At 39.8% G+C, this 27,866-nt stretch overlaps 1 protein-coding gene across 2 annotated transcripts in view; it reads right to left on the bottom strand.

Annotated features, from left to right (window-relative positions):
• Nucleotides 1–1,359: 1,359 nt before the first annotated feature.
• Nucleotides 1,360–27,866, bottom strand: part of LOC109922519 (vasculin) — a 59,833-nt gene continuing 33,326 nt past the window's right edge. For both annotated transcript variants that reach the window (XM_048600501.1, XM_048600497.1), the window contains exons 8-12: nucleotides 26,762–26,881; nucleotides 20,512–20,679; nucleotides 12,335–12,522; nucleotides 11,452–11,554; nucleotides 1,360–1,833 (exon numbers count right to left, since the gene is read on the bottom strand). In XM_048600501.1, the coding sequence (XP_048456458.1) occupies nucleotides 1,687–1,833; nucleotides 11,452–11,554; nucleotides 12,335–12,522; nucleotides 20,512–20,679; nucleotides 26,762–26,881 (726 nt within the window). In that variant the 3' untranslated portion in view covers nucleotides 1,360–1,686. The remainder of the gene's footprint in view (nucleotides 1,834–11,451; nucleotides 11,555–12,334; nucleotides 12,523–20,511; nucleotides 20,680–26,761; nucleotides 26,882–27,866) is intronic.

The following is a 27,866-nucleotide window of genomic DNA, read 5'->3' as shown; positions in this document are numbered from 1 at the left end:
GATTTTACATCCAGTGTTATACATCACAATATAGATACCCTCTCAATCAAAGCAATGACACAATAGATCTTTGTGTGTTTAAATAATTTGCTGCCTCAGATTCTAGTGCCCATAACATACTGTTAGGAACTTAATACAATTTAAATAGTATTAACTGCCTTAAAGAAATTTTTAAAATAAAATACTATAACTAACCTTACAGGGGTAGCATCAACTACCTCTGAAGATCTGGATTCAAATCCCAACTGCCACAGAGGTGTGTTGTAACATGTCTGAACAAGTTGATTAAGATAACTGTAACCAGCAGTCAGATTGCAATGTCCAAATAAAATAATTTGGTGCCTATAGTCAACATTCATGAAATCAAAGGCAGAAAATCTGGGATGAAAGAAAAGGCAGAAAATGTGCATTTATATCGTATCATATCACTTATTCAAAGAATGATGTGGATTGTTCATGAACAGTAATGTGCGTAAACATAACAGGCAATTGGATATAGTGAGGTTCCACATGGGATAGATAATGAAACGAATGATCACAGTCAATTTTGTTACTGATTAAAGGAATAATTTTAACTAGGTCAAGAGGAAAATTCTATGCTGTTTGAATAGCATGTTGGGATCGTTAAATGCATGATTTAAAGTCAGCATCCCTGCCAGTACAGCAGTGAAGTAGTGTGTCAACCTAGGAGATGTGCTTAAATCCTTGCTTGAGCTTTAAACCATAGCACATTATGGGTTACACCCACAATGTTTTTAAGGTTTCAGCTTCCCGTACAAGATGATGAGAATTTGAAGTCTGCCCTCAAGACAGACATTAAATGTGCGGGAGCATCCACTCCTAAAATATTTCTGGCACAAAAGTCAGACCAGTATCAGATTAGCTGCAAATCCAGTTTTTATTCCATTTAGGTGAATAGATCCAGCAACTGTGATCATAACCTCTTGGTAAAACTTGTAAATAACTGCTTTATCAAAATAATCTGTCCTTTTTAAATAGCTTGCTTTGGATAGTCCACCCTGAATATCAAGGCTGTGTGCAGTAATGATAGAGCTCTTGATCTCAGAATGTGATGATTTTAAAAAAAAACCTAAAAATGGTTAAAAAAAGCAAACAACTTGAGAAAAAAAAAAATGGAGCAGTACAAGAGTACTCCTTAAATTTAGGCAATGAGAATTCTACTGTCTTTCACCATTTCTGATGAACATATTACATCACCTGTTTTACTGTACAGTGAACTTGCAGGGTCCTGTTTTGGTAATGAGTATGATTCAACAAGCAGGATACTGCATTTTCAGATTGCTGTTTCTGAACGAATAGAACAACTTTAAGCTAAAAGCTCCATGGAACAATACACAATTTGAACTTCAATTCGATTTATTAGATCTGTAAATTATCCCATGATCAATAACTTTTCACATTGTAGTAATGTATCTTCTGATCAGCAGTGATGAAGCAAATCAATGCTAAATCCAACTGAAATCCTCATTACTACAAAAGGCCGTTACAAAGCATTAAGCAAAGTTCAAATTAGGCCAAGTCCAACAATCTGTGTTCTTGAATAAAGAAGTCCCCTCAAATTTCTTCTGGTGGGGTACGGCACTGCTTTTAATGCAGTTTATTTTTGGCAGTTTACCACAATGATAATCATTTTACCCAAATAATTTTATGTCTTTCTTTAATCTCTCACGCATCATCATCAGATGTATCACTGCTGCTCGTCTCTGTATCATCAACAGTGGGCTTGTAAGTGCTCTTCCAAGTACTAAATTTGAAGTTACAAGTGAGACCATTTTTCAGAAGACCATTTTTTCTAAGGCCGTTCTTCTGCAGCTGAAATTAAAAACAAAAGCTACGTAAGAACATGTACAAAAATCATCACTACAATTTCTAAAATCTCCCACTATACTGAATTGGAAAGAACCCAGCAGCACAGCAATTATAGCAAAAGGCTGCAGCCTTGAATCAAACATGGACCAAGAGGTGAACTTCAGCAGCAAGGTTTAAATGTCTGCCCTTGTCGTGCATCCAACTAAGTGAAGTTGCAGCCAGTGTAAATCTAAAGACAATCCTAATCAGCGAAAGCTCTCCACCAATAGAAATCAAATCTTACAAAAAGAATGTGTTTACAGTTGGCGCAGGTCATTTGTCTCAACTTCAGGCATCTGAACATGAAATCCTAGGTCCAAACATCTTCAAATGCCTAATTAATGATTTGCCTTCCATCATAAAGATCAGAAGTGGGGACGTTCACTGACGATTCCACAATGTTTAGTACTATTTCTGACTCCCTAGATATTGAAATAATCCATGCACACATGCAAGGAGACCTGGACAACATTCAGGTTAGGGCTGCAAGTGGCAAATAACAATCATGGCACACAAATGCCACGCAATGGCCATCTCCTAGAACAGAGAACATTGCACCTCTTTTGCTATTAATTGTCATTACTATAGCTAATCTCCCACAATCAACATGCTTTGCAGGAAGCAGGACAGAGACTGAAAATTCTCTAGTGAGGAACTCATCTCCTGACTTACCAAAGTCTACTCACCATCTACAAGGCACAAGTCACAAGAACACAATTTCTCCACTTACCTGGATTGGTGCACCTCCAAATCCTCAAGAAACTCAATACCAAAAGGAACAAAAACAAAGTTGCTGAAAAAGCTCAGCAGGTCTGACAGCATCTGTGAAGGAGAAAACAGTTAACATTTCGGGTCGGGTGACCCTTCTTCAGAACCCCTCCTCTGAGGAAGGGTCACCGGACTCGAAACGTTAACTGTTTTCTCCTCCACAGATGCTGCCAGACCTGCTGAGCTTTTCCAGCAACTTTGTTTTTGTTCCTGACTTACAGCATCCGCAGTTCTTACAGTTTTTACCAAAGTAAAAGGGCCTGCATGATCAGTTTGCCATCCACCAGAAACATTCACTCCTGCTATCACCAATACACAGTTGCAGTAGTGCGCATCATCTACAAGCAGCACTGTAACAACTCACCTTCAGCGTTTTCCAAACCTGTGACCCTTACCAAGCAGAAGAACAGTAGGTACATGGGAATTCCATCACCTGCAAGTTCCCCTCGAAGCCATACACCATTATGACTTGGAACCATGTGGCTATTCTTTCACTGTCAAAGGGTCAAAATTCTGCATCTCCCTCACACTAAAAGCACTGTGGGTATGGATACAATCGCATGGATTGCAAGTAAAAAGTTCATTGGCTGATCCAGTCATACTCAGCTCAAGAAGTTGGCTCACTTCCCACATTCTCAAGCGTAATAAGCGATTAGTAATAAATGCTTGCTTTTATTCTTGGCTCCCAAGAATATGTTTTATGTTACTACAGACTTCAGAACTTGAATAAATTCATGGATTGAAAGAAACCGCAATAAGTATTTCTGGAATAAATTGTTTCTTGAGATAAAAAAGGTACAAGGGGAAACTGTTTTAAAGGAATTAAAAGCAACATGCAAATTAACCATCTCTGGAAAGAAGCAACAGAAACAATGTTTTCTGAGAGAAAGAAGATAATAACTGCTTGATAACCTGCTGCCTGATGACAAATGGGCAATTAAGCCTGCCTGCACAAGTAATGTCCAGAAGTAAAGCGGTTAATTGCAGGAAAAGCTGTGCTTTAAAACAGACAACTAACCCTGAATGTAACAGGAACAGGGGAGCTACTTCTGATAAGGCGGCAAGCTACAGACTGGAGGTCTCCAGATGTGTAATCAGCATTGGGGATGAAAAGATCCTATGGAGTCATAAATAATATCATACCACAAACATGAAAGACAGAACACTGAATAAGAACCCAATTCCAGAACATTTCAGCAGCAGAACTTTAAAGAACAACACTGCATAAGAATTGAATCCTAGACATATTCAGAGACAAGCACTGGCGGTTGGAATCCTGGCCAGATGCTACATTAATTGGTTAATTGCCACATTGGGTTGAGGCTTAATGTGCTTGCTTTAGGGGTCATATTTTGGTGGCTACACATAATAAAAGTTTAAATCATTGTCTGTGAGACTTGTTAATAATTAGCCCAAAAAAAGATTGTAGGGATTTACCCACAACAGTTTTCAAAAAGTGCTCAAGCTTTTATAACAGCAAAACCTCTGAACTCAACTTTTTTTTTTTTTTAAAATTGGTTCTGCTGTCATCACAACATTAGTGGTGGCAATGTACCAAAGCAAATCCATTCTTTCTCCTTCACCTTCCTTTTCCCTAACCATGTTTAAACAATCTAAGTGACTGCTAAGAACGAAGCATGAAATGAATAAAGACAGCATAAAACAAAAATATTTTGTACCTATTTAAGACACTTCTGTTTAAACTGGCATCTTAAGGCTATCCAAAATATATAAAGTGAGATGTATAGCAACTCAAACTCTCTTGCAAATAGAGTCATGGAGCTGTATGGCGTGAAAACAGACCCTTCAGTTCAATTCGTCCATGCCAACCAGATATCTTCAATTAATCTAGTCCCATTTGTCAGCATTTGGCCCATATCCCTCGAAAACCCTTCATATACTTATCTAGATGCCTTTTATATGTTGTAATTGTACCAGTCTCCACTGCTTCCTCTAGCAGCTCATTCAAAACACACACCACCCTGTGTGAAAATACTGCCCCTCAAGTCCCTTTTAAATCTTTTCCCTCTCGCCTTAAACCCACGCCCTCTAGTTTCGGGTTCCCCCACTCCAGGGAAGAGGCCTTGTCTATTTACCCAATCCTTGCCCCTCATGATTGTATAAACCTTTAAAAGGTCTTTAAAAGGTCACTCCTCAGCCACTGATGCTCCATAGAAAATAGTCCCAGCCTATTAAGCCTTTCCCTATAGCTCAAACTCTGCAACCGTGGCAACATCCTTGTAAATCTCTTCTGAACCCTTTCTAGTTTCCCCAAGGGAGACCAAATTACATGCAATACTCCAGCTGTTCAAACCAATGTCCTATACAGCCGCAACATGACCTCCCAACTCCTATACTCAATGCACTGGCCAATAAAAGGCAAGCATACCAAACACTCCACCTATCCACCTGTAATTCCACTTGCAAGGAATTATGAACCTGCACTCCCAGGTCTTTTTGTTCAGCAACGCTGTCCAGGTCCTTACAAACTTAATGGTAAGTCCTGGCCTGATTTGCCTTTCCAAAATGCAGCACTTCTCCATCTGCCACTCCTCCATCCATTAGCCCATCTGATCAAGATCTCATAGTAACCTTCTTCTCTGTCCACTACACCTCCAATTTTAGTGTCATCTGCAATTTTACTAAGTATACCTATGTTCATATCCAAATCATTTATATAATGAACGAATATTAGTAGACCCAGCAGCAATCCTTGTGGCACACTATTGGTCATAGGCCTCCAGTATGAAAAGCAACCCTCCTCTGCCGCCCTCTGTCTCTTACCTTCAAGCCAGTTCTGTATCTAAACAGCTAGTTCTCCCTCCATTCCATGTGATCTAACCTTGCTAACTGGTCTACCATGAAGAACCTTGTCAAACGCCTTACTGAAGTCCATATGGGTCACATCCACCACTCTGCCCTCAATCCTATGCATTACTTCTTAAAAAAACGGAATGAAGTTAGAGAGACAGGATTTCGCATGCACAAAGCCATGTTGACTCATCCCTTATCAGTCCTTGCCTTTCCAAATACACTTAAATCCTGTCCCTCAGGATTCCCTCCAACAGCTTGACCACCATCGATGTCAGGCTCACCGGTCTGTAGGTCCCCAGCTTTTCCTTACCACCTTTGCCAACCTCCAGGTCTAGCGGCACCTCACCTGTGGCTAACGATGACAAATGTCTCAGCAAGGGGCCCAGCAATCTCTTCCCTCACTTCCCATAGAGCTCTAGGGTACACCTGATCAGGTCCTGGGGAATTATCCACATTTATGCCTTTTAAGACGCTCAGCACCACCTCCTCTGTAATATGGACATTGAGATGCTATTTGTTCCCCCACGTTCTCTAGCTTCCATATCCTACTCCACAATAAACACTGATGCAATATACTTGTTTAGTTACCTCCATCTCTTGTGGTTCCTCACATAGGTAGCCTTGCTGATCTTTAAGGAGCCCTATTCTCTCCCTAGTTAGCCTTTTGTCCTTAAAGTATTTGTATAATCCCTTGGGACTCTCCATAACCCTATTTGCCAAAACTATTTTGTGTTCCCTTTTTGCTCTCCTGATTTCCCTCTGAAATAAAAGTCACTGAGTTAAATATGTACTAATTAAAGGAAAGCGAGCAGAAAGTGAGGAAAATTAAAGAGAAAGTGAAAACAAAAAATGCTGGAGATGACAGGAGGTCAGGCAGCATCCATGAAGAATAAGCAATCTAATGCTGAGTCTAGAGGACTCTTCAGAGCTAACGTAAAGTGTGGAGGGGGCAACATTTACACAAAAGCGGCAGGGTGGAGTGCCGGGGCAATAAGGGTGTTGATAGTGCACATTAAGTGATCAGAATGCGAGAATGGCAGAACAACGGTGTGTCTAACTGCCAAACTGGAAAAAACATATGGTCCCACTGGAGTCGGGCTAGGGGAAGAAAGAGGACAAGGTGACAGAGAACTTGCTCCTAAAGACAAAAAAAAAGTGTTTGACTAACTTGATTGGGAGGGGGTCACATTCGTCATGGCACAGCCATTAATCCTGACTTGTGCCTTGCAGAAGGTGAACAAGCTTTGGGAAGTCATGAGATAAGCTACTTACTGCAGCATTTCTAGCCTCTGACCTGCTCTTGTAGCCACAGGATTTACATGGTTGATCCCATTCAGTTTCTGATCAAAGCTAACTCCCAAGACTTTGATAGTAAGAGATTAAACAATGCAATGCTCCTGAATGTCAAGGTAAGATGGGCATATGCTGTCTTATAGGAGATGACCATTAACTGCTCTTCACTGACTGTTTCTGGTACCTGTGTTAGCTGATATTGAGAATGAATCTCTCTCTATGGATATAGTTCCTACCTGCTTAAAGGCTCTTGACCAATAATCCTTGGAACTAGCAACCCATCTCCAACCCCTTGCCCCCTCCAAGTCCTAGTATCTGTTACTGCTTCCTAAATCAGTGACTCCTTTAGTTTTAATTCCTTTATGGAATGTGGGCACTACTGGTAAGGTCAACAAATGACTACAAGTACATCTAAACACGCAGACTAGGACAAGTGGACCCTGGTGTCTCAAGCTTGCTGTCCATTCATCATGGCAGATCAGATTACTACATAATTCTACCTACCTTGGACAACATTTCAGCCCTTTGCTCATCAGTAATTTCAGGTGGCACAGTGGTTATCACTGCTGCCTCACAGCGCCAGGAACCAGAGGTCAATTCCAGCCTCGGGCGACTGTCTGTGTGGAGTCTGCACACTCTCCCCACCTGTGTGGGTTTCCTCCAGGGGCTCCGGTTTTCTCCACAGATCAAAGATGTGCAGGTTGGGTGGACTGGCCATGCTAAATTGCCCACGGTGTTCAGGGATGCACAGGCTGGGTTGGTTAGTCATAGGAAACGCAGGCTTATAGGGATAGGGTAGGAGGATGGGTCTGGGTGGGATGCTGTTTGGAGGGTCAGTGTAGACCTGTTGGGCCAAATGGCCTGCTTACACACTGTAGGTATTCTATGACTTTAAGGATTCTATATTAAAATATTCAAAGATTCTGCTTCCAATGCATTTGGAGGAGAGTTCCAAACACAACAAAACTAAATTAAATAAAAAAAAGCTCGTCATCTCCACCTTAAAAGGCCAACTCCTAGCTTTGGTATCTCCAAAAAAGAGAACACATCCTCTCTAAATCCGTTATAACAAGGTCCCTTACGATCTTATACATTTCAAACAAGCTACTTCTTATTCTTCTAAACTCCAGCAGAAACAAGTCTAGCCCATCTAACCTTTCCTTGTCAAGCTGATCATTCAGCTTTTATTCTTGTAATGGTTTCACAATCATGGACTTCATCCTACAGTCTTAAACATAGGGGCTAATGATCCATTAATTTTTATTCTCCAAAATTCCCTGGATGTTTCATTACATTGACAAACATGGTCATACCTCCTTGATTTATAAAAGGATGGCAGAAACCAGGAAACTAAGGTTAGTGCTTAGCAACTGTCAGAGGGGAAAAACTGAAGAATCGCAGAAGGGTTATGGCACAGAACGAAACCATCTGACTCATGCCTGCACCGGCTCTTGATGACTTACTACCAATTTCCTCGTTCATCCTCACATCCTTACACATTATTTGGATATAGGTAATCACCCAATACCCTCTTGAAGCTATTAATAAGCAAGCTGTAGCAGGGCACTTGGATAACTTCAACATAATCATAACATGATAGACATAGCACCAGAAATTAGGCCATTTGGCCCAGTCTGCTCCACCCTTCCATCACAGCTGATAAGTTTCTCAACCCCATTCTCCAGCTTTCTCCCCATAACCCTTGAGGTTCTTGATTGTCAAGGGGCTATTTCTGTCTAAAATATACTCAATGACCTGACCTCCACAGCCTTCTGTGGCAATGAATTTCATAGATTTACCACTCTCTGGCTGAAGATGTTTCTCCATATTTCCGTTCTAAAGGATCTCCCCCTTATTCCAAGGCTGTGCCCTCAGGTCCTAGTCTCTCCTGCCAATGGAAACATCTTCCCAACACCCCCTCTGTCCAGGCTGTTCAGCATTCTTTAAAAGATTCCCCACCCCCCGCAATCCTTCTCAATTCCATCGAGTATAAATCCAGAGTACTCAAACATTGCTCATATGTTAAGCCTTTCATTCCTGGGATCATTCTCGTGAACCTCCTCTGGACCCGCTCCAGGGCCAGTACATCCTTCCCGAGTCAACATTTGCTGGTGACAGGAAAATCATTTAAAGCCAACCTATTGGAATTCTGTATGGAATTAACACATGCTGCGAATAAAAGGAAACCAGTGGATATATGCACTTACAACTTCCAGAAGGCACTTGAGGTGCCACATCAAAAAGGTTATTGCAGAAAATTTGATAAAGTAGAGAATAGCATACTGACATAGGTAGAAGACTGGCTGGCTAACAGGGAGCAGAGAGTTGGGATAAGTGAGGTTTTGTTTAAAAAAAAAAGTTGGCAAGATGTGACGAGTAGTGTGACACATGGATGGATACTGGGAATTCAACTATTTATAATTTATATAAACGACAGATGAAGGGGCAGAGTACCTAGTTACAAATTTAAAGGTTGACACAGGAAATTAAGTTGTGAATAGGCCATAAAAATATAGATAAAAAAGGTAAGTAAGTAAGAGCCGGGGGGCACATTGGCAATGAGCTAGCAAATTGTGTTAACAGTAGAAAAATGTGAAATTGGCCATTTGGCAGGAAGAATTTAAAAAAAAAAAAAGTGGTGTTATTTTCTAAATGGTGAGAGATGAGAGGATTCTGAGGATAGATAGATCTGGCTATCCTAGTGCACGAATGGCACAAGGTTTATGTGCAGGTACATCAAGTAATTAGGAAAGCTAATAGAATGTTTTAATTTTTCCTTTTTGCTGCCTCACTTGAATAGTTACCTGTACCATACTGCCATGATCAGTTCACTCAGCCACCTGCAGATTTCCGCTCTTATCCAAAAAGCTGAAAACAGCTGACTTCCACAGTTAATTAAGCAACTAACTATGTTCACATGTTTCTGTTCCATTTGTTTTGTATCATGCATTAATTCAACTTATTTTACAAGGCAAGCTGCAAGCTTATCTTACACTGGCTTCCTCCATCATAACAGTCCATGCATTTGGATGTTTGTGCTGTTCAGAGAGATGATTCCACTATTTTCAGCATCTTTTAATTGAGCTGAATCAATATTTCAGTATTTTAGATTTCTCCAGAACATTATAATGGATATTCCTAATTCCTTATTTATTACACTGGCCGATTAAACATTGTAAAAATAACTTGCACTCTGTAGATACATAACGACAATTCTATTTATGTTCCATAAATGGGTGTTCATCTGATTGGCAGGATTGAATGACTGGAGCCTCACCTTTTTACAACTGATATCAAGGATAGATAGGTGGGAAACTATATGTTATGAAGAGGACTTCAGTCAGTTGCAAACCAAGATAGATAGTTTGAGTGAGTGGGCAAAAATCTGGAAGACGACATATATAATGGGAAAATGTGAAGTTGTTCACTTTGACAGGAAGAACAAAGACAAACAGAGTATTACCTAATTGGAGAGCAACTGTACAATCTGGAGGTGCAAAGAGATCTAGGTGCTGTCACACAGTCATAAAAGGTTAGCTTGCAGACACAGGCTAATGGAATGCTATTCAATGCTATTCAAATTGAACATAAAAGGTAGGGTGTACTTGATAATTCAGTTGATAGGGCAACGAGATCAAAATCTCAAATAGTGTGTGGCCACCTTATTCAAGGAAAGACATATATGTAACCAGTGGTGGTTCACTGAAAAGTTGTGATTGATGCCTAGAATGAGCAGGCTATTTTATGGAAAAGACTGGATAGGCTAGGCTTGTTTTCACTGGATTTCAGAAAAGCGAGTGGTGTCTTGATTCAAGTATAAAATCCTGAAGGGTCTCGACAAGGTGAATATGAACATGAGGTTTCCTCTTGTGGGTCAGTTTAGATCTACAGGTGACTGTTTAGAGGTCATCCTGACAGAGGTGAAGGGATTTCCTTTCCTCACAGAGGGTTGTTCAACGTTGGAATTCTGCCTCAGAAGGCAGTGACAACACGGCCATTGTATTTTATGCAACATGGAGATAGATTTTTGTTAGGCAAGGGATCAAGCATAGAGTAAATGGAAATGTGGAATTCTAAATTCAAAATAGACCACTTGTGATCTGACTGAATGGTGGAGTAGACCTAAGGGGCCAAATGACCTAGTTACATTTCTCATTCATATGTTTGTATGCTCATAACCATGCAAAGTGTTTTTAAATATCTACACACAACCATCTTGAAGACAAAGAGACATATTAGCAAAATTCACAGGCTCATTGACAATCTTGTCATGCAATATCGTGAATGATGTTACTGTTGCATCAAGCATCTTTACGCCATCTGAAAGAACAGTTTTAATGGCAAAAGGAAATCATTGGCTTCTAAAACTCAAATAACTGGAACAGAGGGGGACCCAACAACCTCGATATCAAAGATAGTAGGAACTGCCTGGTTCCAGAAATTAAAGCCAAAGCTCTGTTCAGCACATGCCAAGAAAATCTACAGTGGGGGTTTGACCACTGCATGCTTAGAGATGGCTTTCGACTTGCGAAAAATCCTCTCAAAATTTACAGACCTACAATTTGATATTTGCAGAATTTCGCTGTTTGGAATATTGGCTGCTATCTGATCCAAAAAGTTGCATACCTATAAACGCAACAGGAACTTACAAAGGGAAAAGCTGGGGAATTGAAAAGTTTGAAGAATGGATCCAATTTTGCCTATTACCTGTTCACTGATGGCCTGGAATTCCCTCATCTCATCCTCTGTCAATGGAGCACAAGTTTCATCATTTTCACTTTCTTCCTGCCAACCCATTTCTTTAAGCAGCCTACATGTAAAACAAAAATAATATTAGAGGTGACTGTGGCATACCAAAGGAAATCCACATTCAAATGTTATACATTTAGAAATCGTCACTAACATCTGAAGACCCGAGTAAGTTTAAGTGAAATCTTTCCATACCACATTTCTAGTTCAAGGTTAATTATTCACCATTTAGCTGCTAGCTAGTTTCAGTGTGGTCCAGATCATAACACTTTAGAATTTTTAAACCCATTTGTACGAACAAAGTGCAAGCAAACCCAATTATCCAATACAACATTTCCATAGATATTAAAAGAACAACTTACTTGGTTGTCATAACAGATGCAAATATTGTACACTGAAAGATGGTTTCTGGTATGGTAAATGATGTAGTTGGAATGAAAACAAGGTGATAGGTAAAAAAATGCCAGGATAGCTTGAGTTATGGCTATGACAAAACGAATGTAACAATCTTTAAGATCAAAAAAACATATCTGTGCAAGAGAAAAGGATAGCATTTATGCAAGAGGGAGGGAGGCGGGGGGGATTCGAAGTCACAAACATGCCGAAATACCATTGCCAGGATGAAAAAAATGGGAAGGAAATTGCATTCTATGGAAATCGCCAAGGCTACAGTTGGACAGGTATATTCATAGCAGCCGGCAACACTGTGTCCAAGTCTCGCTATCGAAGGATGGTAAGTTTCCTCACAACTCTCATGCCTTTGCAATTTCGCTATGTCCATTCCATAAGACAAACTGAAGTTTCAAAGTTTAGAAGTAAGTCAATGATTTTATACACATACCTATGCTCAGCTTCCAGCGAACTTGATAAAATATTACATTGGGGGAATGCTGATGGGTGAATGGTTGACTGGGACAGAGTTCGAGCATTTCCCTTCTCCCTACGATCACCATTTTTATCAAAATTTCGATTTTCATCTCTTTCTTGATGAGTATTCTTGTTTTGTTGCATGCTAAACATTCCATAATCCTGCAGGCAATAGACCAAGACGAATATAAACAATTCTTGCAGACAAGCTGTCAGCGAATATTTCTTTCTTAAAAATGAAAGAACACTTCTGGATTGGTGAAAACTTTTAAAGTTCCACAATTACAGTATAACAATTTTTATAGGTAAGCAAAAGCCAAAAGAACCGTGGATGCTGTAAATCCGGAACAAAAACAGAAGTTGCTGGAAAAGCTTAGCAGGTCTGGCAACATCTATGAAGAAAAAATCAGAGTTAACGTTTCAGAACGGAGGAAGGGTCATCAGACCTGAAACGTTAACTCTGATTTTTTCTTCATAGATGCTGCCAGACTGTTAAACTTTTCCAGCAACTTCTGTTTGTTTATAGGTGAACAGATAGTTTAATTATTTTTAAATACATGGCCAACGCAAAAGACGTCCAATACCGTTTGTAGCACAAGTGCTGTCAATATGAGCCTTTGTGATTAATAATTCTTATTTAGAAAAGTAAAATATTTCTATTGGGCAAGAGAAAATGTATCCCTTTAGAAAGCAGATGGAAGAAAACCAAGAGAAAATCAAAAATCAATTTTAAATATACCAACATCTATCAATACCAGTGGTTCTGTAGCTCAAGTGAGAGCAATGTCGTGACCCAGTCAAAAGGTTCAAGGACCCCAGTGGTTTGACCCAATTTTTAAGCCAACACTTCAATGCAATACTGAGGGAGCAATACTCTGTGAAATACCATCTATTGAAGACTTATTTAAATAGGGCTCTGTCTGCTCTCTCAAATGGAGATAAAAAGGTTTCATATTATTGTTTCAACGAGGAGCACTGGAGTTAACTCTGGTGTTCTACCTGAAATATATCCCTCAAACAACATTACTAAAACAAACCTAGTCACATTCTATTGCTGTCTGTGCAAGCTGCAGCATGTAAATTGGCTGTCGTTTCTTCCATAACAGAGGATTGCACGTCAAAAGAATTTCAATTGTAAAACTGTAAATTCTGCAGGGTAAAGATAAGCCAATGTCTTTGTTCCCAACATAATATATTTCATTCTCCAAGACATCATTTCAGTCTGAAATTAACTGTATTCTCCTCTGTCAATTACCTCACCCGACATGCTATCACAATAAGAACTGAAGTCTTAAACAGTGTTAGAAATTAGTGTCTCTGTAAAACTCACTTCCCACACCCCCACCCTGAATACTTCCTGTGTAGCGCACACAATCTCATGTAACTGTTGTTACAGCAGTTACTTGCTTTCCCCAAAATAAACAATTCTAATAAGACAAAAAGGATGATAAAGACCATTGGGATCATTATGCCCTATAAGCTGATATCTGCACTTTATTATGAAGGCAGAGTTTAGGAAAATATAAAGGTTTTATTTTCTTAAAAAGATTAACAACTAATCTTTAAAATGAAGGTTTGGAATTGGGGAATAGTTATTCTAACAGAGTAGTTGCCCATGTCCATTGGTCAGAAGGATTCAAATAAGTAATTAACACAGTATAAACAACTGGCCCCAAGAAATAAAGCTACACCAAGTGCTCAGGGTCAGAGAGCAGTCATCATCAGGTGGTCCTTATACAAGGCAGCCCAAATCAGGACTTCTCCAGGTGGGAAGACTGACAGAGAGATTGAAGTCAGGCCCAAGAAAGAGACCCTAGTACTTCAGCTACAGCATAGGATGCTGTCTTCACAGCTTGAAAGAGATCACTATCCTCTGTGATAACTGTGGCATCTCTTTTGGTATCAGTAAACCATCGCCAATTTTGATGGACAAAGAGGAGAATGTAGCCTAACTAAAAAAATGTATCATGCCTTGTTTGTTGCTTCATAACAATTTAATGCATCTGATGGTTTTATAACAAATGATCAGACAAGATAGGAGTCAAATTAGGTCATCTGGCCCATCGAGTCTCCTCCACCATTCGCTCATGAACGATATGTTTCTCAACACCATTCTCCTGCCTTCTCCCTATAACACTTGATCCTCTGACTAATTGAGAAGCTGTCTGCTTTAAATACACTCAATGACTTGACATCCACTGGCTTCTGTGGTAATGAGTTCCACGGATTAATCACCCACTGGCTAAAGAAATTCCTCCTCATCTCGGTTCTGAAGGATTGTCTGTCACCCCGGGCTGTGCCTTTGGGCCCCAGTCTCTGCTACTATTGGAAACATCTTTTCCACATTCACTCTATCCAGCCCTCTCAGTATTCTATAAGTTTCAAACAGATCATTCCCCCCCACCCCTATCCTTCTAAACTGCATTAAGTATTAACCCAGCATCCTCATCCACAGGATATTCTTGTAGCTATGTATAAATGGTCAACTGCAGTCACAAACCCTCAAATACCAACAACAGAACCCATTGAATGTGGATCAATAATGTAATTATAACTTGCAATTGAAACATCTTGTACCTCTAAAAGTCAACGAGAGGGCTCATATTTGATTTTCCCCACCCCCTACACGTCCCCCAATCCCAAACTCGCAACAAGCAATTATATCAAGAATTTTCTCAGCTGTCCCTATATTGCCAACAAAGTTCCCAGCTAGAGATCTTTTCTCCAAGGTCGATTAGCTTGCATTAAAGCCATCACAAAAGGTAATTCAATTCTGGTTTTATACTTCAAACTACACAAATTACAGACATATTAATAAATTATTTGCTAAACTAAACCATAATTTGTGCATAATGGTGAACATGAGATATAGGTCCAAGTTCATAACTGGTTTACTTCCCTCAAAATTAAGTCTCACTCATTGTTGTAAAAATCTAAATTCAATAGACTTTTTAACAAGGGGACTAAAAGAAAATTCAATTGTGCTAGTATAGGGTCTGTCTATACCTGGTTTCAGTTCTCAATATGAAGAGCGGCAACAGTCAGAGAGAGGCGGAACAGGTAAACACAACAAAACAGCTGGTTTGATATTGCCTGTAATGTAATAAGCCAGCCCAAGGCATTTCAAAGACATTATGAAACAGGATGAGGCAGTGGAGTTACACAAGGAGATATTAGGACAATTGACCAGAAACTTGGTCAAGGAGGTTAAATTTTAAAGGGACCTTAAGAAAGGAAAAAAGTGGGATGGAAAAAAAAAAAAAAAGAGAGATAGAAAGACAGAGGGAATTCAAGAGCTTGGGACCTAAGCAACTGATGGTGCACAGTCACCACAGCGAAGCAATCTAGATGTGGCACGCTGGAGAAGCTGGAATTAAAAGACTGCTGAAAGCTCAGGATTATAGGAAATGACATAGTCAGGACGATACCATTAAGGGATGCAAAAACGAGGATGAGATTTGTAAAAATCAAAGCATTGTTCAATCAGAAACTGGTGTAGATCAGCAAGTACAGGCGTGTTAGGTGAATAAAATTTGCTGCGTTAAGGTACAGGCAATCTCTCAAGTGCAGTCACTGCGTAGAAATATAGAAGCCAATATACATACAGCAAATTCTCACAAAACAGTAATGACTAAATTATCAAAAGTACACAACTGAACAGTAGAATCTGTCATGTCACTGGTCCAGTTAGAAAATGACTTGTGCACCTTGCATAGACAAAAGGAGTCCAACTGTTTCACAAATACCCAAGTTGTTTTTTTTCCCCCGATGCACACTCATAACATGAACGCGTGATGTCACATCGGCTTAATAGAAATTTGTTAAGTTCCACATATAGTCTCAGATTTCAGAACATCCTAATGATGTCAACTCCATACGGCAACAAGAAGGATACATGATAGAATTACCCTCCACAAAGCAATACTTTGCAAATCAAACTAACGCAGCAAGGAACAAAGGCAGCAGATTCAGAAATATCTGTAACAGTGCTAGAACAAGCGTGTGCGAAAAAGTTAGAATATTTACCTCCCCCCACCCTCCAAGTCTGATCTGACTGCTCAGATTCGAACTATTAACTGTGTTTCTCTCTCCTGACCTGCCGAGTTGCTCCAGCACTTGGATTTTCGTTCCAATCCCCAGTATTTTGCTTTTATTCCGAAATATTTAGCTCCTTTACATATCTCACAATTGGTGACCAAAAAAACTCAAAACAAAAGGAATACACTGCAACAATTTTCACAAGTTATTCGTAATAAAAGTTACTTCTGGGCTGCAGTTAAAATTATTACACAGCTAAGCAAGACAGACAATTTTCACAGAACAATGAAGCAGCACCAGTAGCTCAAGCACTGACAAAAAATACCTAACAGAAAGAACGGTTCCGTTGACATATTTCTTCCCCCCCCCCCCAACCTCCATTATCAGTGGGAACAAAGTTCATGCTACATATTGTTTGCCAGCAACCTGCTGTTGAAAGTAAGTTTCTAAACAATGGACAAGGGATGATTGGAATCACTACAGCAGCCATGCAGCTAAATGGGTAATGGTACATTGATGGATTAGCACCCCAGCAGAAAACAACTTCAGATAAGGAGGAAACATTGGGGGTTGGAAATGGGGCAGATGCACAGGGAAGAGAAGGGAAAGACTGGGGGCAGTACAAAATAGAGCAATAGCATGTTAAATAATTTGGGCCCACTGATAAACAAAGAACAAACTGAAAATTTCTGGAAAGAAAAAAGGCATTAAGAAATGCCAGGTGGCTCAGTGGTTTAGCACTGCTGTTTCACAGCACCCGGGTTCGATTCCAGCCTTGGTTGACTGTACAGAGTTTGCACATTCTCCACATGTCTACATGGGTTTCCTCCAGGTGCTCTGGTTTCATCTACAGTCTAAAGACATGCATGTTAGCTGGATTGGCAATGTTAAATTGCCCCAAAGTGTGCAGGTTAGGTGGATTACTCATGGTAAATGCAGGGTTATGGGGTGGGAGTTTGTAGGTATAGGTGGCATGTTCTTTGGAGGGTTGGGGGTGCAGACTCCATGTGTCAAATGGCCTCTTTCCACCCTGTAGGGATTCTATGAATTTGCGATATTAGCAGATTACAAAGTCTAAAAAAAAGTAGTATTGTTTCCATGTATGGTATTGGCTAGATTCTGGCCACCTAATCGTGGGAAGATACCCTTGCAAGCATTGCAGAGGAGTGACAATTGTGATTCCTTATAACAAGTGCTTTTTGAAAGAATAAAAAAAAGTCACATCCATCCCAGTGAGCCCAATAACCATGATTAGTTTCCAAAGTCCTCACCTTCCACCTTCCCTCATTCCCATCAAACCCAGATTCTTACGTCAACGAGAACCACTCCACACCCCCGAGCAATCAGAATAGTTTACTCCTCTACAATACCTCTAACTTGGTCCACTCCTCCGTCACTTCAACATCTCCTAACCTTCCCTAAACATTGCCCCCCCACTCCATCACCACAACCCTCATTACCTTCCATGCTAAGTCAGGGGATGCAACTCCTGCCCTTCTCAACATCCAAATTCAAAGCACTTATTTAAAAAGTAAAACACTGATTTACTTCTAGTTCTTTTAGTTTAGCATGCTGTATCAATTGCCTATAATGTGGCCTACTCTAAATGGAAGTGACCAAACGTGGACGAGGTGAATATGGATGACTTCCTACTCGTCACTTATTTGACTTCTTCAGCTTTTCCTGTTGTGAACTTTCTCACTTGGTTTCCTATATAATGTTCCAGATGTTTTAGGAATAACACCTCATTTTTAATCTGGGCACTTCTGGACTCAATGTTGAATTAAACAATTTCAGATCATAACTGTGCCACCAAATGTACTTTTTTGATGTTTTCTGTCTCCTCATTTTTGCTTCCAGACAACAGCAATTCAACATCTCACCATTCATGACTCCTCTACATACATCTTTCTTTACTTTTGTAAACAGTCCCATTATCACTCCACGTGGCATTTCACAAGGAACACTGTGAATCTCTCCTGCCCTCCACCCCATTACAGACCTTCTATTTTGTTATTTTAGCCTTCCTCTATCTTTTTACTTACTCAAAGTCTATTACATCTCTAAAACTGTCCAGTTCTTATGAAAAATAAGAACAGACCTGAAAAAAAAAATCAACTTATTCTTTCTCCACAGATGCAGACAAACCTACTGTTTGCGTCCAGTATTTGTTTTATTTCATTTCAGCTCAGGTTTGGCAAGGTGATCCAGGTGAAGTCTTCAAGACTAAGAATGGATTGGTCAAGTGTTGACAGTAAAACCTCAAAACTCCAGAGAGCTCATAAGCTAATTTTAAACAATATTAATTAAAGAGGACGGCATGGCTGGCAAAGCCATTTCTAATTGTTCTTCGAGGTTGATAAGCTGATTTCCTGAACCACTATTAGTAGTTTGATATGACCAAAACGTTTTTCAGATAACTTCACAGAACAGGCTAGTCAACCATGTCGAGTTACGATCGACAGTTTGAGACAAGACAGTCATCCTCCCCAAGTGGATATTACTGAAATAACATTTGATAAGTTTGAGAATGACTTCAAATTACCTTAAAAAACCTGGAAATATCAATTTTCCTTACACAAGAAAATAATAAATTTACTTCCTCACTTCCATGGTGAAATCTGAATGTGTTCTCAGGAACATTAGTGTAGGGTACTCTATTACAAAACAAGTACATTGGTGTTATTGTACTTTATCTAATATAAAGATCAGGAACTCATTAAGCCTATCTAGCTTTTCCTTCAAATAAAAAATTATTAGCCCATAGTTTGCCTTTTGTTTCACAGTTTCGGTCCCCATATTTGGAAGCCCATTTCAAGAATCAAATCATGAAAAATTATTATACAAAACAGCAGTGAAATTGCCCTTCAGCAATTTTTACCCAAGCTCTTTTGTCCCACAGACATCTGAATTTGAAATTCAGTTTGAATCTTTCTACTCCACTTGGTACTTTACATACTGTCCCACCTCCCATCGGGGGCTTTTGCAAATTTTAAATCTGCAGCATCTGGTTATTTGGCCTCTCACCAAGAGAGTTTATTTTAAACAGAACAAAAACTCTATCGGAACCTCTCATCACCCTGAAAATTTCAAATAGGTCTCCTCTTAGCCTTCTGTTCCAGAGAGAAAAGTATAAACTTGGTAAACCTCTCCTCAGAATTGAAATAATCCTCAACAATCCTCAATAACCTTTCGAATACCTTTCGGCATTCTTGAAATACCCCCAAAAATTCAGAAAACTGCAGCTTAATTAATTGGACCAGTGATTTATAAAGTTCCCCAATTATGTCTACACATCAGTATGCCATGCCTCCAGTTGTAAACCAAATTAACCCAAAATGATTTACTCATCACCTGATCAAAAGTTCACACCACCATTTCTTGCAGATTTTGCATCACCAGTAAAATAGCAGTGCTCATTGCTGACCTCAAGAGAAGCAGTTGATACAGATTTTGAGGGCAGTAAAGCACCCACTTCTTCAATGCTGATTGACCAATGGAATTTGAATCTAAAAGGGATCTAGGACATCTAACTATTAAAAAAGTAGGCATTAAGCAGGCTAATCAGCCAAGCAAAATAAAGAGCTCTCAGTCAGTAAATCAAGAGCAGAAAGCGCGGACTGTAATTAACTTTGGAATTCACTTGCTTTCTGAAAATGATGAAGATTGTCTGATATTTCAGCATCTATCTTAAAATGTGATTAAGCAAAACTCATTGTTGAAAATGATATTCTAAGGCAATAATGTTTCACAATTGTAAAGTGTATTTCCCATGGTTGTTCAACAGTAATCTTGATTGAATATGCCATTTGAAAAATCAGTTGCATATCACTGAATAAGAACCATTTCCAATGTTTCCTTTCGAGTGTGTACATTGTAAAAACAGGAAGCTCACACAATCAACAGAAAAACAGTGAAATAACATCTGTGAAGACTGCAACAGTGCATCTTGTTAAGAAGCAAAGCACAGATTTCAGAGTGTGCGCATTTAACTGAGCAGGTATGAACGTCAGCAGTTGAATACCAAAAGTTACCATGCACACAGCACAAAATGAAAGCAGCAATACCAAATTATGCCAACTAGAATATTTTCATATTAGGATACATAGTTACCTTTTCTTTATCCATACTGTCTCCATCATCAAGATATCCTTCACCAGGCTTGTCCTGTTTCAAAGTCTTCAGAAAATCACTTTTCTTGTCAGAGCGCATGCGTGTCAGTTTCAACATACGAGGTTGACTTGCTATGTCAATTGGTGAAGAAGAATTGGAACGACTACTCTATTGCAATAAATTGAATCAGTAAATTAATTCAAAGATAATGTACAGCACATTCAACGTACGACTTAGATAAATGATACATTTATTTCATCTGTTAGTGTTTTAACATAAGCAGACAACAACATATTCTACTTTCCAGAAAAATGTTACACACTGCACTAAATATTTTTGTAAAATTTCAGTAGGAAACAGTATGCAGATAGGCTTTAATCAGACAAGTAGATTCACAAGCTGCAACTTACGTCTAAAATATTTGTTACTGTATTGGATATACTGTGTGGAGAAAACTAGGATTTAAAATTAAAATAATTATAGCACGAATAGGAAGTATGAATCTTGCAACATTAATGTGCTGACTTGACAAACATAACTTCTGTATTCTATAAGCCATTATGGTCAAAGTACATTTACTATTAAATATAAATGTAAATGTTTAAATATGGAAAACCTACAGTCCATATTAAATTAAGATAAAATAAAAATCAAGGGTGTAGGGTAGATTTTCCTTTCCACTTGCTTCCTCACAGATTGGCACATATTAAATATTTATAAAGGAAAATGGCTCCATCAAAAAATAGGATACCAAAAGGATGACATAGAACATAGAACATAATAGCGCAGTACAGGCCCTTCGGCCCTCGATGTTGCGCCGACCTGTGAAACCAATCTGAAGCCCATCTAACCTAAACTATTCCATTATCATCCATATGTTTATCCAATGACCATTTAAATGCCCTTAAAGTGGGCGAGTCTACTATTTTTGCAGGCAGGGCATTCCACGCCCTTACTACTCTCTGAGTAAAGAACCTACCTCTGACATCTGTCCTATATCCATCACCCCTCAATTTAAAGCTGTGTCCCCTCGTGCTAGCCATCACCATCCGAGGAAAAAGCCTCCCACTGTCCACCCTATCTAATCCTCCGATCATCTTGTATGTCTCTATTAAGTCACCTCTTAACCTTCTCTCTAACGAAAACAGCCTCAAAACCCTCAGCCTTTCCTCATAAGACCTTCCCTCCATAGCAGGCAACATCCTGGTAAATCTCATCTGCACCCTTTCCAATGCTTCCACATCCTTCCTATAATGCGGTGACCAGAACTGTACGCAATACTCCAAGTGCGGCCACACCAGAGTTTTGTACAGCTGCAACATGACCTCATGGCTCCGAAACTCAATCCCTCTACCAATAAAACCTAACATACTGTACGCCTTCTTAACAACGCTATCAACCTGGGTGGCAACTTTCAGTGATCTATGCACATGGACACCGAGATCTTTCTGCTCATCCACACTACCAAGAATCTTACCATTAGCCCAGTACTCTGTATTCCTGTTACTCCTTCCAAAGTGAATCACCTCTCACTTTTCCACATTAAACTCCATTTGCCACCTCTCAGCCCAGCTCTGCAGCTTATCTATGTCCCTCTGTAACCTGCAACATCCTTCCGCACTATCCACAACTCCACCGACTTTGGTGTCATCCGCAAATTTACTAACCCATCCTTCTACGCCCTCATCCAGGTCATTTATAAAAATGACAAACAGCAGTAGCCCCAAAACAGATCCTTGAGGTACACCACTAGTAACTGAACTCCAGGATGAACATTTCCCATCAACCACCACCCTCTGTCTTCTTACAGCTAGCCAATTTCTGATCCAAACCGCTAAATCACCCTCAATCCCATGCCTCCGTATTTCCTGCAATAGCCTACCATGGGGAACCTTATCAAACGCTTTACTGAAATCCAAATACACCACATCAACCGCTTTACCCTCATCCACCTGTTTGGTCACCTTCTCAAAGAACTCAATAAGGTTTGTGAGGCACGACCTACCCTTCACAAAACCGTGTTGACTATCCCTAATCAAATTATTCCTTTCTAGATGATTATAAATCCTATCTCTTATAATCCTTTCCAACACTTTACCCACAACCGAAGTAAGGCTCACTGGTCTATAATTACCAGGGTTGTCTCTACTCCCCTTCTTGAACAAGGGGACAACATTTGCTAGTCTCCAGTCTTCTGGCACTATTCCTGAAGACAATGACGACATAAAGATCAAAGCCAAAGGCTCTGCAATCTCCTCCCTAGCTTCCCAGAGAATCCTAGGATAAATCCCATCCGGCCCAGGGGATTTATCTATTTTCACACCTTCCAGAATTGCTAACACCTCCTCCTTATGAACCTCAATCCCGTCTAGTCTAATAGACTGTATCTCAGTATTCTCCTCGACTACATTGTCTTTTTCCTGTGTGAATACTGACGAAAAATATTCATTTAGCACCTCTCCTATCTCTTCGGACTCCACGCACAACTTCCCACTACTGTCCTTGACCGGCCCCAATCTTACTCTAGTCATTCTTTTATTCCTGACATACCTATAGAAAGCTTTAGGGTTTTCCTTGATCCTACTTGCTAAAGACTTCTCATGTCCCCTTCTGGCTCTTCTTAGCTCTCTCTTTAGGTCCTTCCTGGCCAACTTGTAACTCTCAAGCGCCCTCACTGAGCCTTCACGCCTCATCTCTACATAAGCCTCCTTCTTCCTCTTGACAAGAGATTCAACTTCTTTAGTAAACCACGGTTCCCTCGCTCGACCACTTCCTCCCTGCCTGACAGGTACATACCTCAAGGACACGCAGTAGCTGTTCCTTGAACAAGCTCCACATTTCAATTGTGCCCAGCCCCTGCAGTTTCCTTCTCCATCCTATGCATCCTAAATCTTGCCTCATAATTGCCTTTCCCCCAGCTATAACTCTTGCCCTGCTTTATATACCGATCCCTTTCCATCGCTGAAGTAAACGTAACCGAATTGTGGTCACTATCACCAAAGTGCTCTCCTACCTCCAAATCTAACACCTGGCCTGGTTCATTACCCAGTACCAAATCCAATGTGGCCTCGCCTCTTGTTGGCCTATCTACATACTGTGTCAGGAAACCCTCCTGCACACATTGGACAAAAACTGACCCATCTGAAGTACTCGAACTATAGCGTTTCCATGCAATATGCTCAGTAGTTAGCACTGCCTCACAGTTCCAGGGATCGGCTTTGATTCTGGCCTCAGGCGACTGTGTGGAGATAGCATTCAGGAGGTGGGGAAGAGTGGAGATGGGTCTGGGTGCTGTGCTGTTGCTAAACCGGATTCCCAAAACACCAAAAACACCCGGGGGCGGGGGGGGGGGGGGGGGGGTGGGAAGTCAATAATCCCGGATTAAACAAGTGAATGGGGATAAGAGATTCTTTTCCTTCTGTAGGAACGACATTATTACTTTTGAGAGGATTCAGAAAAGATTTACAAAAATGTGCCAGGACTAGAGGGTTTGCATTACAAGGAGAGGCTAGATAGGCTGAGACGTTTTTCCACTGGAGCATAGGAAGTTGAGGAGTGAGTTTATAGAGGTTTATAAAATAACGAGGGGCATAGATAAAAGCGAGCAGCAAAAAAGGTCTTTGCCCTAGGGTAGGGTAGTTCTGAACTAGAACATATTTTTTAAGATGAGGAGAGAGATTTAAAAGGGACCTGAGGGGTAACTTCCCCCCAACCCCCCCAAGACAGAGTGTTTATGGAATCAACTGCCCAATGAAGTGGCAAATGAAGGTACAATTACAACATTTAAAAGACATTTAGACAGGTACACCAATAGGAAAGGTTTAAGAGGAATATGGGCCAAACGCAGGCAAAGGGGACAACATTAGTTTGGGAAACAAGGTTGGCTTAGATGAGTTGGACCAAAAGGGTCTGTTTCCGTGCTGTATGCATCTATCACTGAGGTTGGCGACCTGTGAGGTTCCAAAGGGATCAGTGGCAAGAACACAACTGTTCTCAATATACATGAATGACTTAGAGGAAGGAAGCAAATGTATCATAGCCAAATTTGCAGGCAACACAATAATAGATGGAAAGACAGTTTGGAAGAGGGATACAAAGAGTTTACAAGAGATATTGCTAGGTTAAGTAGGTGGGTAAAAAGTTGGCAACTGGAGTTTAGTGTGGAAAAATACAAAAATGTTCCATTTGGAAGGGAGAACAAAAGAATTAATATTTGAATGGAGAAAAAAAATGGTAGAAATCTCCAACACAGAGACAAGAGTACTCGTGCATGAAACAAAGTTAGCACATCACTGCAGCAGGAAATCAGGAAGGCTAATGGAACGTCAGCCCTTCATGTCAAGGGGTTGAAGTACAAAAAGAGTAGGGAGATCTTACCACAACTATTCAAGATGCCAGCGAGACCAAAACTGGAGTACTGCGAGCAGTTTTGGGCTGCTTATTTAAAAGAAAATATATCATTTCATTTGAGGTATTTCAAAGGCGGCTCACTGGACTGACCCCTGGTAAGGACAGACTGATTTATAAAGTGAAGGTTAAGTCGATTGGAACTTTACTCACTGGAATTTACAAGAATGAGGTGATCTCATTGAAACATGTAGGATTCTTAAGGGGCTTGACAGGGTCAATGCTGAGAGAATGTTATCCCTCATGGAAAAAGACTAGGACCAGAGGTCATAATCTCAGAATAAAAAGGGACACTAATTGAAGACTGAGAGGAGGAGGAATTTCTTTTCTCATGTGCTTGAGTGTCTTTGGAACTCCCTGCCAATGACAGCTGTGGGGACCAGAGTCTTTGTATATATTGAAACCAAGATAGATAAATTGTTCATCAGTAGGGGAATCAAGGGTCACTGAAAGGGCAGAAAAGTGGACTCGAGTGTTGATCAGCCATGATCCTATTGAATGGTGGTGCAAGCTGGACAATCTGAACAGCCTCAACCTGTTCCTATTTCTTACGCTCTTATGGTTTTGATTTTCAAGAAACCAATTCAGATGCAGTTTTAGAAACATTTGTCCAAAAGTAACTACTGTAGATGCCTTAACAGTGACACACAAATTATATTTCTGCTGATGGAGCTATCAAATAAAAGTCAGTGCACATGAACATTTCATCATCTCGAAGTAATTGAGGAAATTATGCAAGTTAGAGTCAATATGACTATTTGCAGAAAAGCCCCAACATATCACATTTATTACTTGATCCCTTGTTCGGAGCATACGGGGTCACAGCAATAATCTTAGTTTGCTGCAGTCCTCAAACTTTAATTGTTTCTTGTGTACAGGTTGAAGTTGATCGTGACAGTAAAAATATGAAAATAATTAAGTAATTTAAATAACACCCATTTGGAAAACAGACTCTTGTCATGCAGTGGTAGCGTCCATACCTGAGCCAGAAGGCCTGGGTTCAACTCCCATCAATTCCATAGCTATGTCAGAACAGGTTGATTAGAAAATATCAACCCCTATTCAGAATTTCTTTAAAAGGTCACTCGTGACTGTTCATCACTTAGGACAGAAAGTATTACTTTTCACAACTTCCATGAGGAATTTTGGTATGCTACAAAAATTGTACACATGTACAGTTTGCATTAAGTGAAATTCTTCCTTCTAATACTTTCCACAGGGCATATTAAAACGCAGCTAATTTTGAGGTGTGCAGGTATTGCCAATTAGGTGCTCATTCAAATCTCCATTGAATGAGAAATGGGAACTTGAATGAAGTCATTTCTCTTGCTCATCCTGTAAAACTGCATAACAAAGCGACTGTTGTTGTTTCATCATAGCTACCGTCTAAAAAAAATGATCAGAACGACAAATACTGTGCTATAACAACAAAAGAAAAAAGTGGTATTTGTCTCTCAAACAGAAAACTGCTTCTTTATAGGTTTTAAATGAGTTTCAATGGCTGTCACTTCCAATGCAGAAACTCAAACAGCCAGGAGCAAACCCAAAAAGTGTGTTACATGTTACATTCATCGAGAGTAGCCTCCAGAAATTCGCTGTGGGGAAAAAAATCTCGACCAAATGCTGATTTAAGCAAACTTACGACTGAGTCACTGGCCACAGTGCCCACTAATCCACCACAAAAACATCTCAAGTCAGTTTCTGAAAAATTAGTGACTTACTTTGCACAGTTTAAGTCTCCACACAGAACCGAGGGCATCAAGTGGAGTTTCATGACAAAACACATTTTAAAAATGAGCACAAAAAAGGTAATTCAATACTTCGTGAATACATAAAACTATACCTCCTTTAAAGAGTTTGGTGATGAACTGAAGGTTTGAGGTACAGGTTTTAGGAGAGCATTGAAGCTGACAAATGGAGTCCCATGTTTGTTCTCCTTCGCTGAGCCTTTCCACTGTGCAGGCTAAATAAAATAAATCAATTGTAAGTGGTTCCAATTATAAAATTGCAGACCATTAAATAGAACAAAGATGTGGGAGAGGAAAGACAAGATAGACAGAGCTAGAACTAGATCAGTCGATAGAGAGAAAGAAAGAAAGAGGAAAAGTACTAAGGAAAAGATTAAGAATGCACCAAAGGAGAAAGGGGTGGGAAGAGGCAGAGGTTTAAACATGCTGCCTTTTGTTCAAATCCCAATTAAATAGTTCTAAAATAATGAATTGCTATGAACTAATCAGGGGACTCAATATACAATAGCAAAAATCAGACAGTTTTTGGTTATTATTTAAATCAATAGATCGAATTTCAGTTCTGTAACATTGTAAAAGTTGGATCAAACTATACACAAACAATTTTTCCTCAAATCCAAATTTTCAATCATGCTGGTGTTGGACTGGGGTGGACAAAGTCAGAAGTCACATGACACCAGGTTATAGCCCAACAGGTTTATTTGAAATCACAAGCTTTCACAGCGCTACTCCTTCGTCAGGTGAAGTGAAAGTGAATGACTTCACCTGAGCAAGGAACAATGCTCCCAAACAAACCTATTGGACTATAACCTGGTGTCGTGAGACTTCCGGCAATTAGGAGTGTCTTAGTTTATCTACCCTCTATGATGACTTTTTACAGAAATATGGAAGGAATAAGATGGGTAATATTTCCTAACAGCATGCCTTTTTATAGGTAATAAACAAGGTCTATTAGCAACAAATTGTATTTTGTATTTGCATTTTGTATTTTAGTCTCCTTGTGGTGAAGAGATTACAAACACATGAATTTAACCCAGTAACTAACAGGCATCAATTGCGACATGTCTGTTCAAGTACAAGTTACCAACATTTCCATGTTTCCTTCCAAATCATACCCATTTCTAATTTTTAAAATAATCATTGTTATAGGGCATAATTAAGGAATATGCCAGCAACAGAACTCAAAGTTCACCACATAAA

This window comes from Rhincodon typus, chromosome 1 (assembly GCF_021869965.1).
Source record: "Rhincodon typus isolate 14 chromosome 1, sRhiTyp1.1, whole genome shotgun sequence".
Classification (NCBI taxonomy): Eukaryota; Metazoa; Chordata; class Chondrichthyes; order Orectolobiformes; family Rhincodontidae; genus Rhincodon; species Rhincodon typus.
Note: the sequence above shows the minus strand (reverse complement) of the source record. Positions and strands in the feature narration are given on the sequence as shown.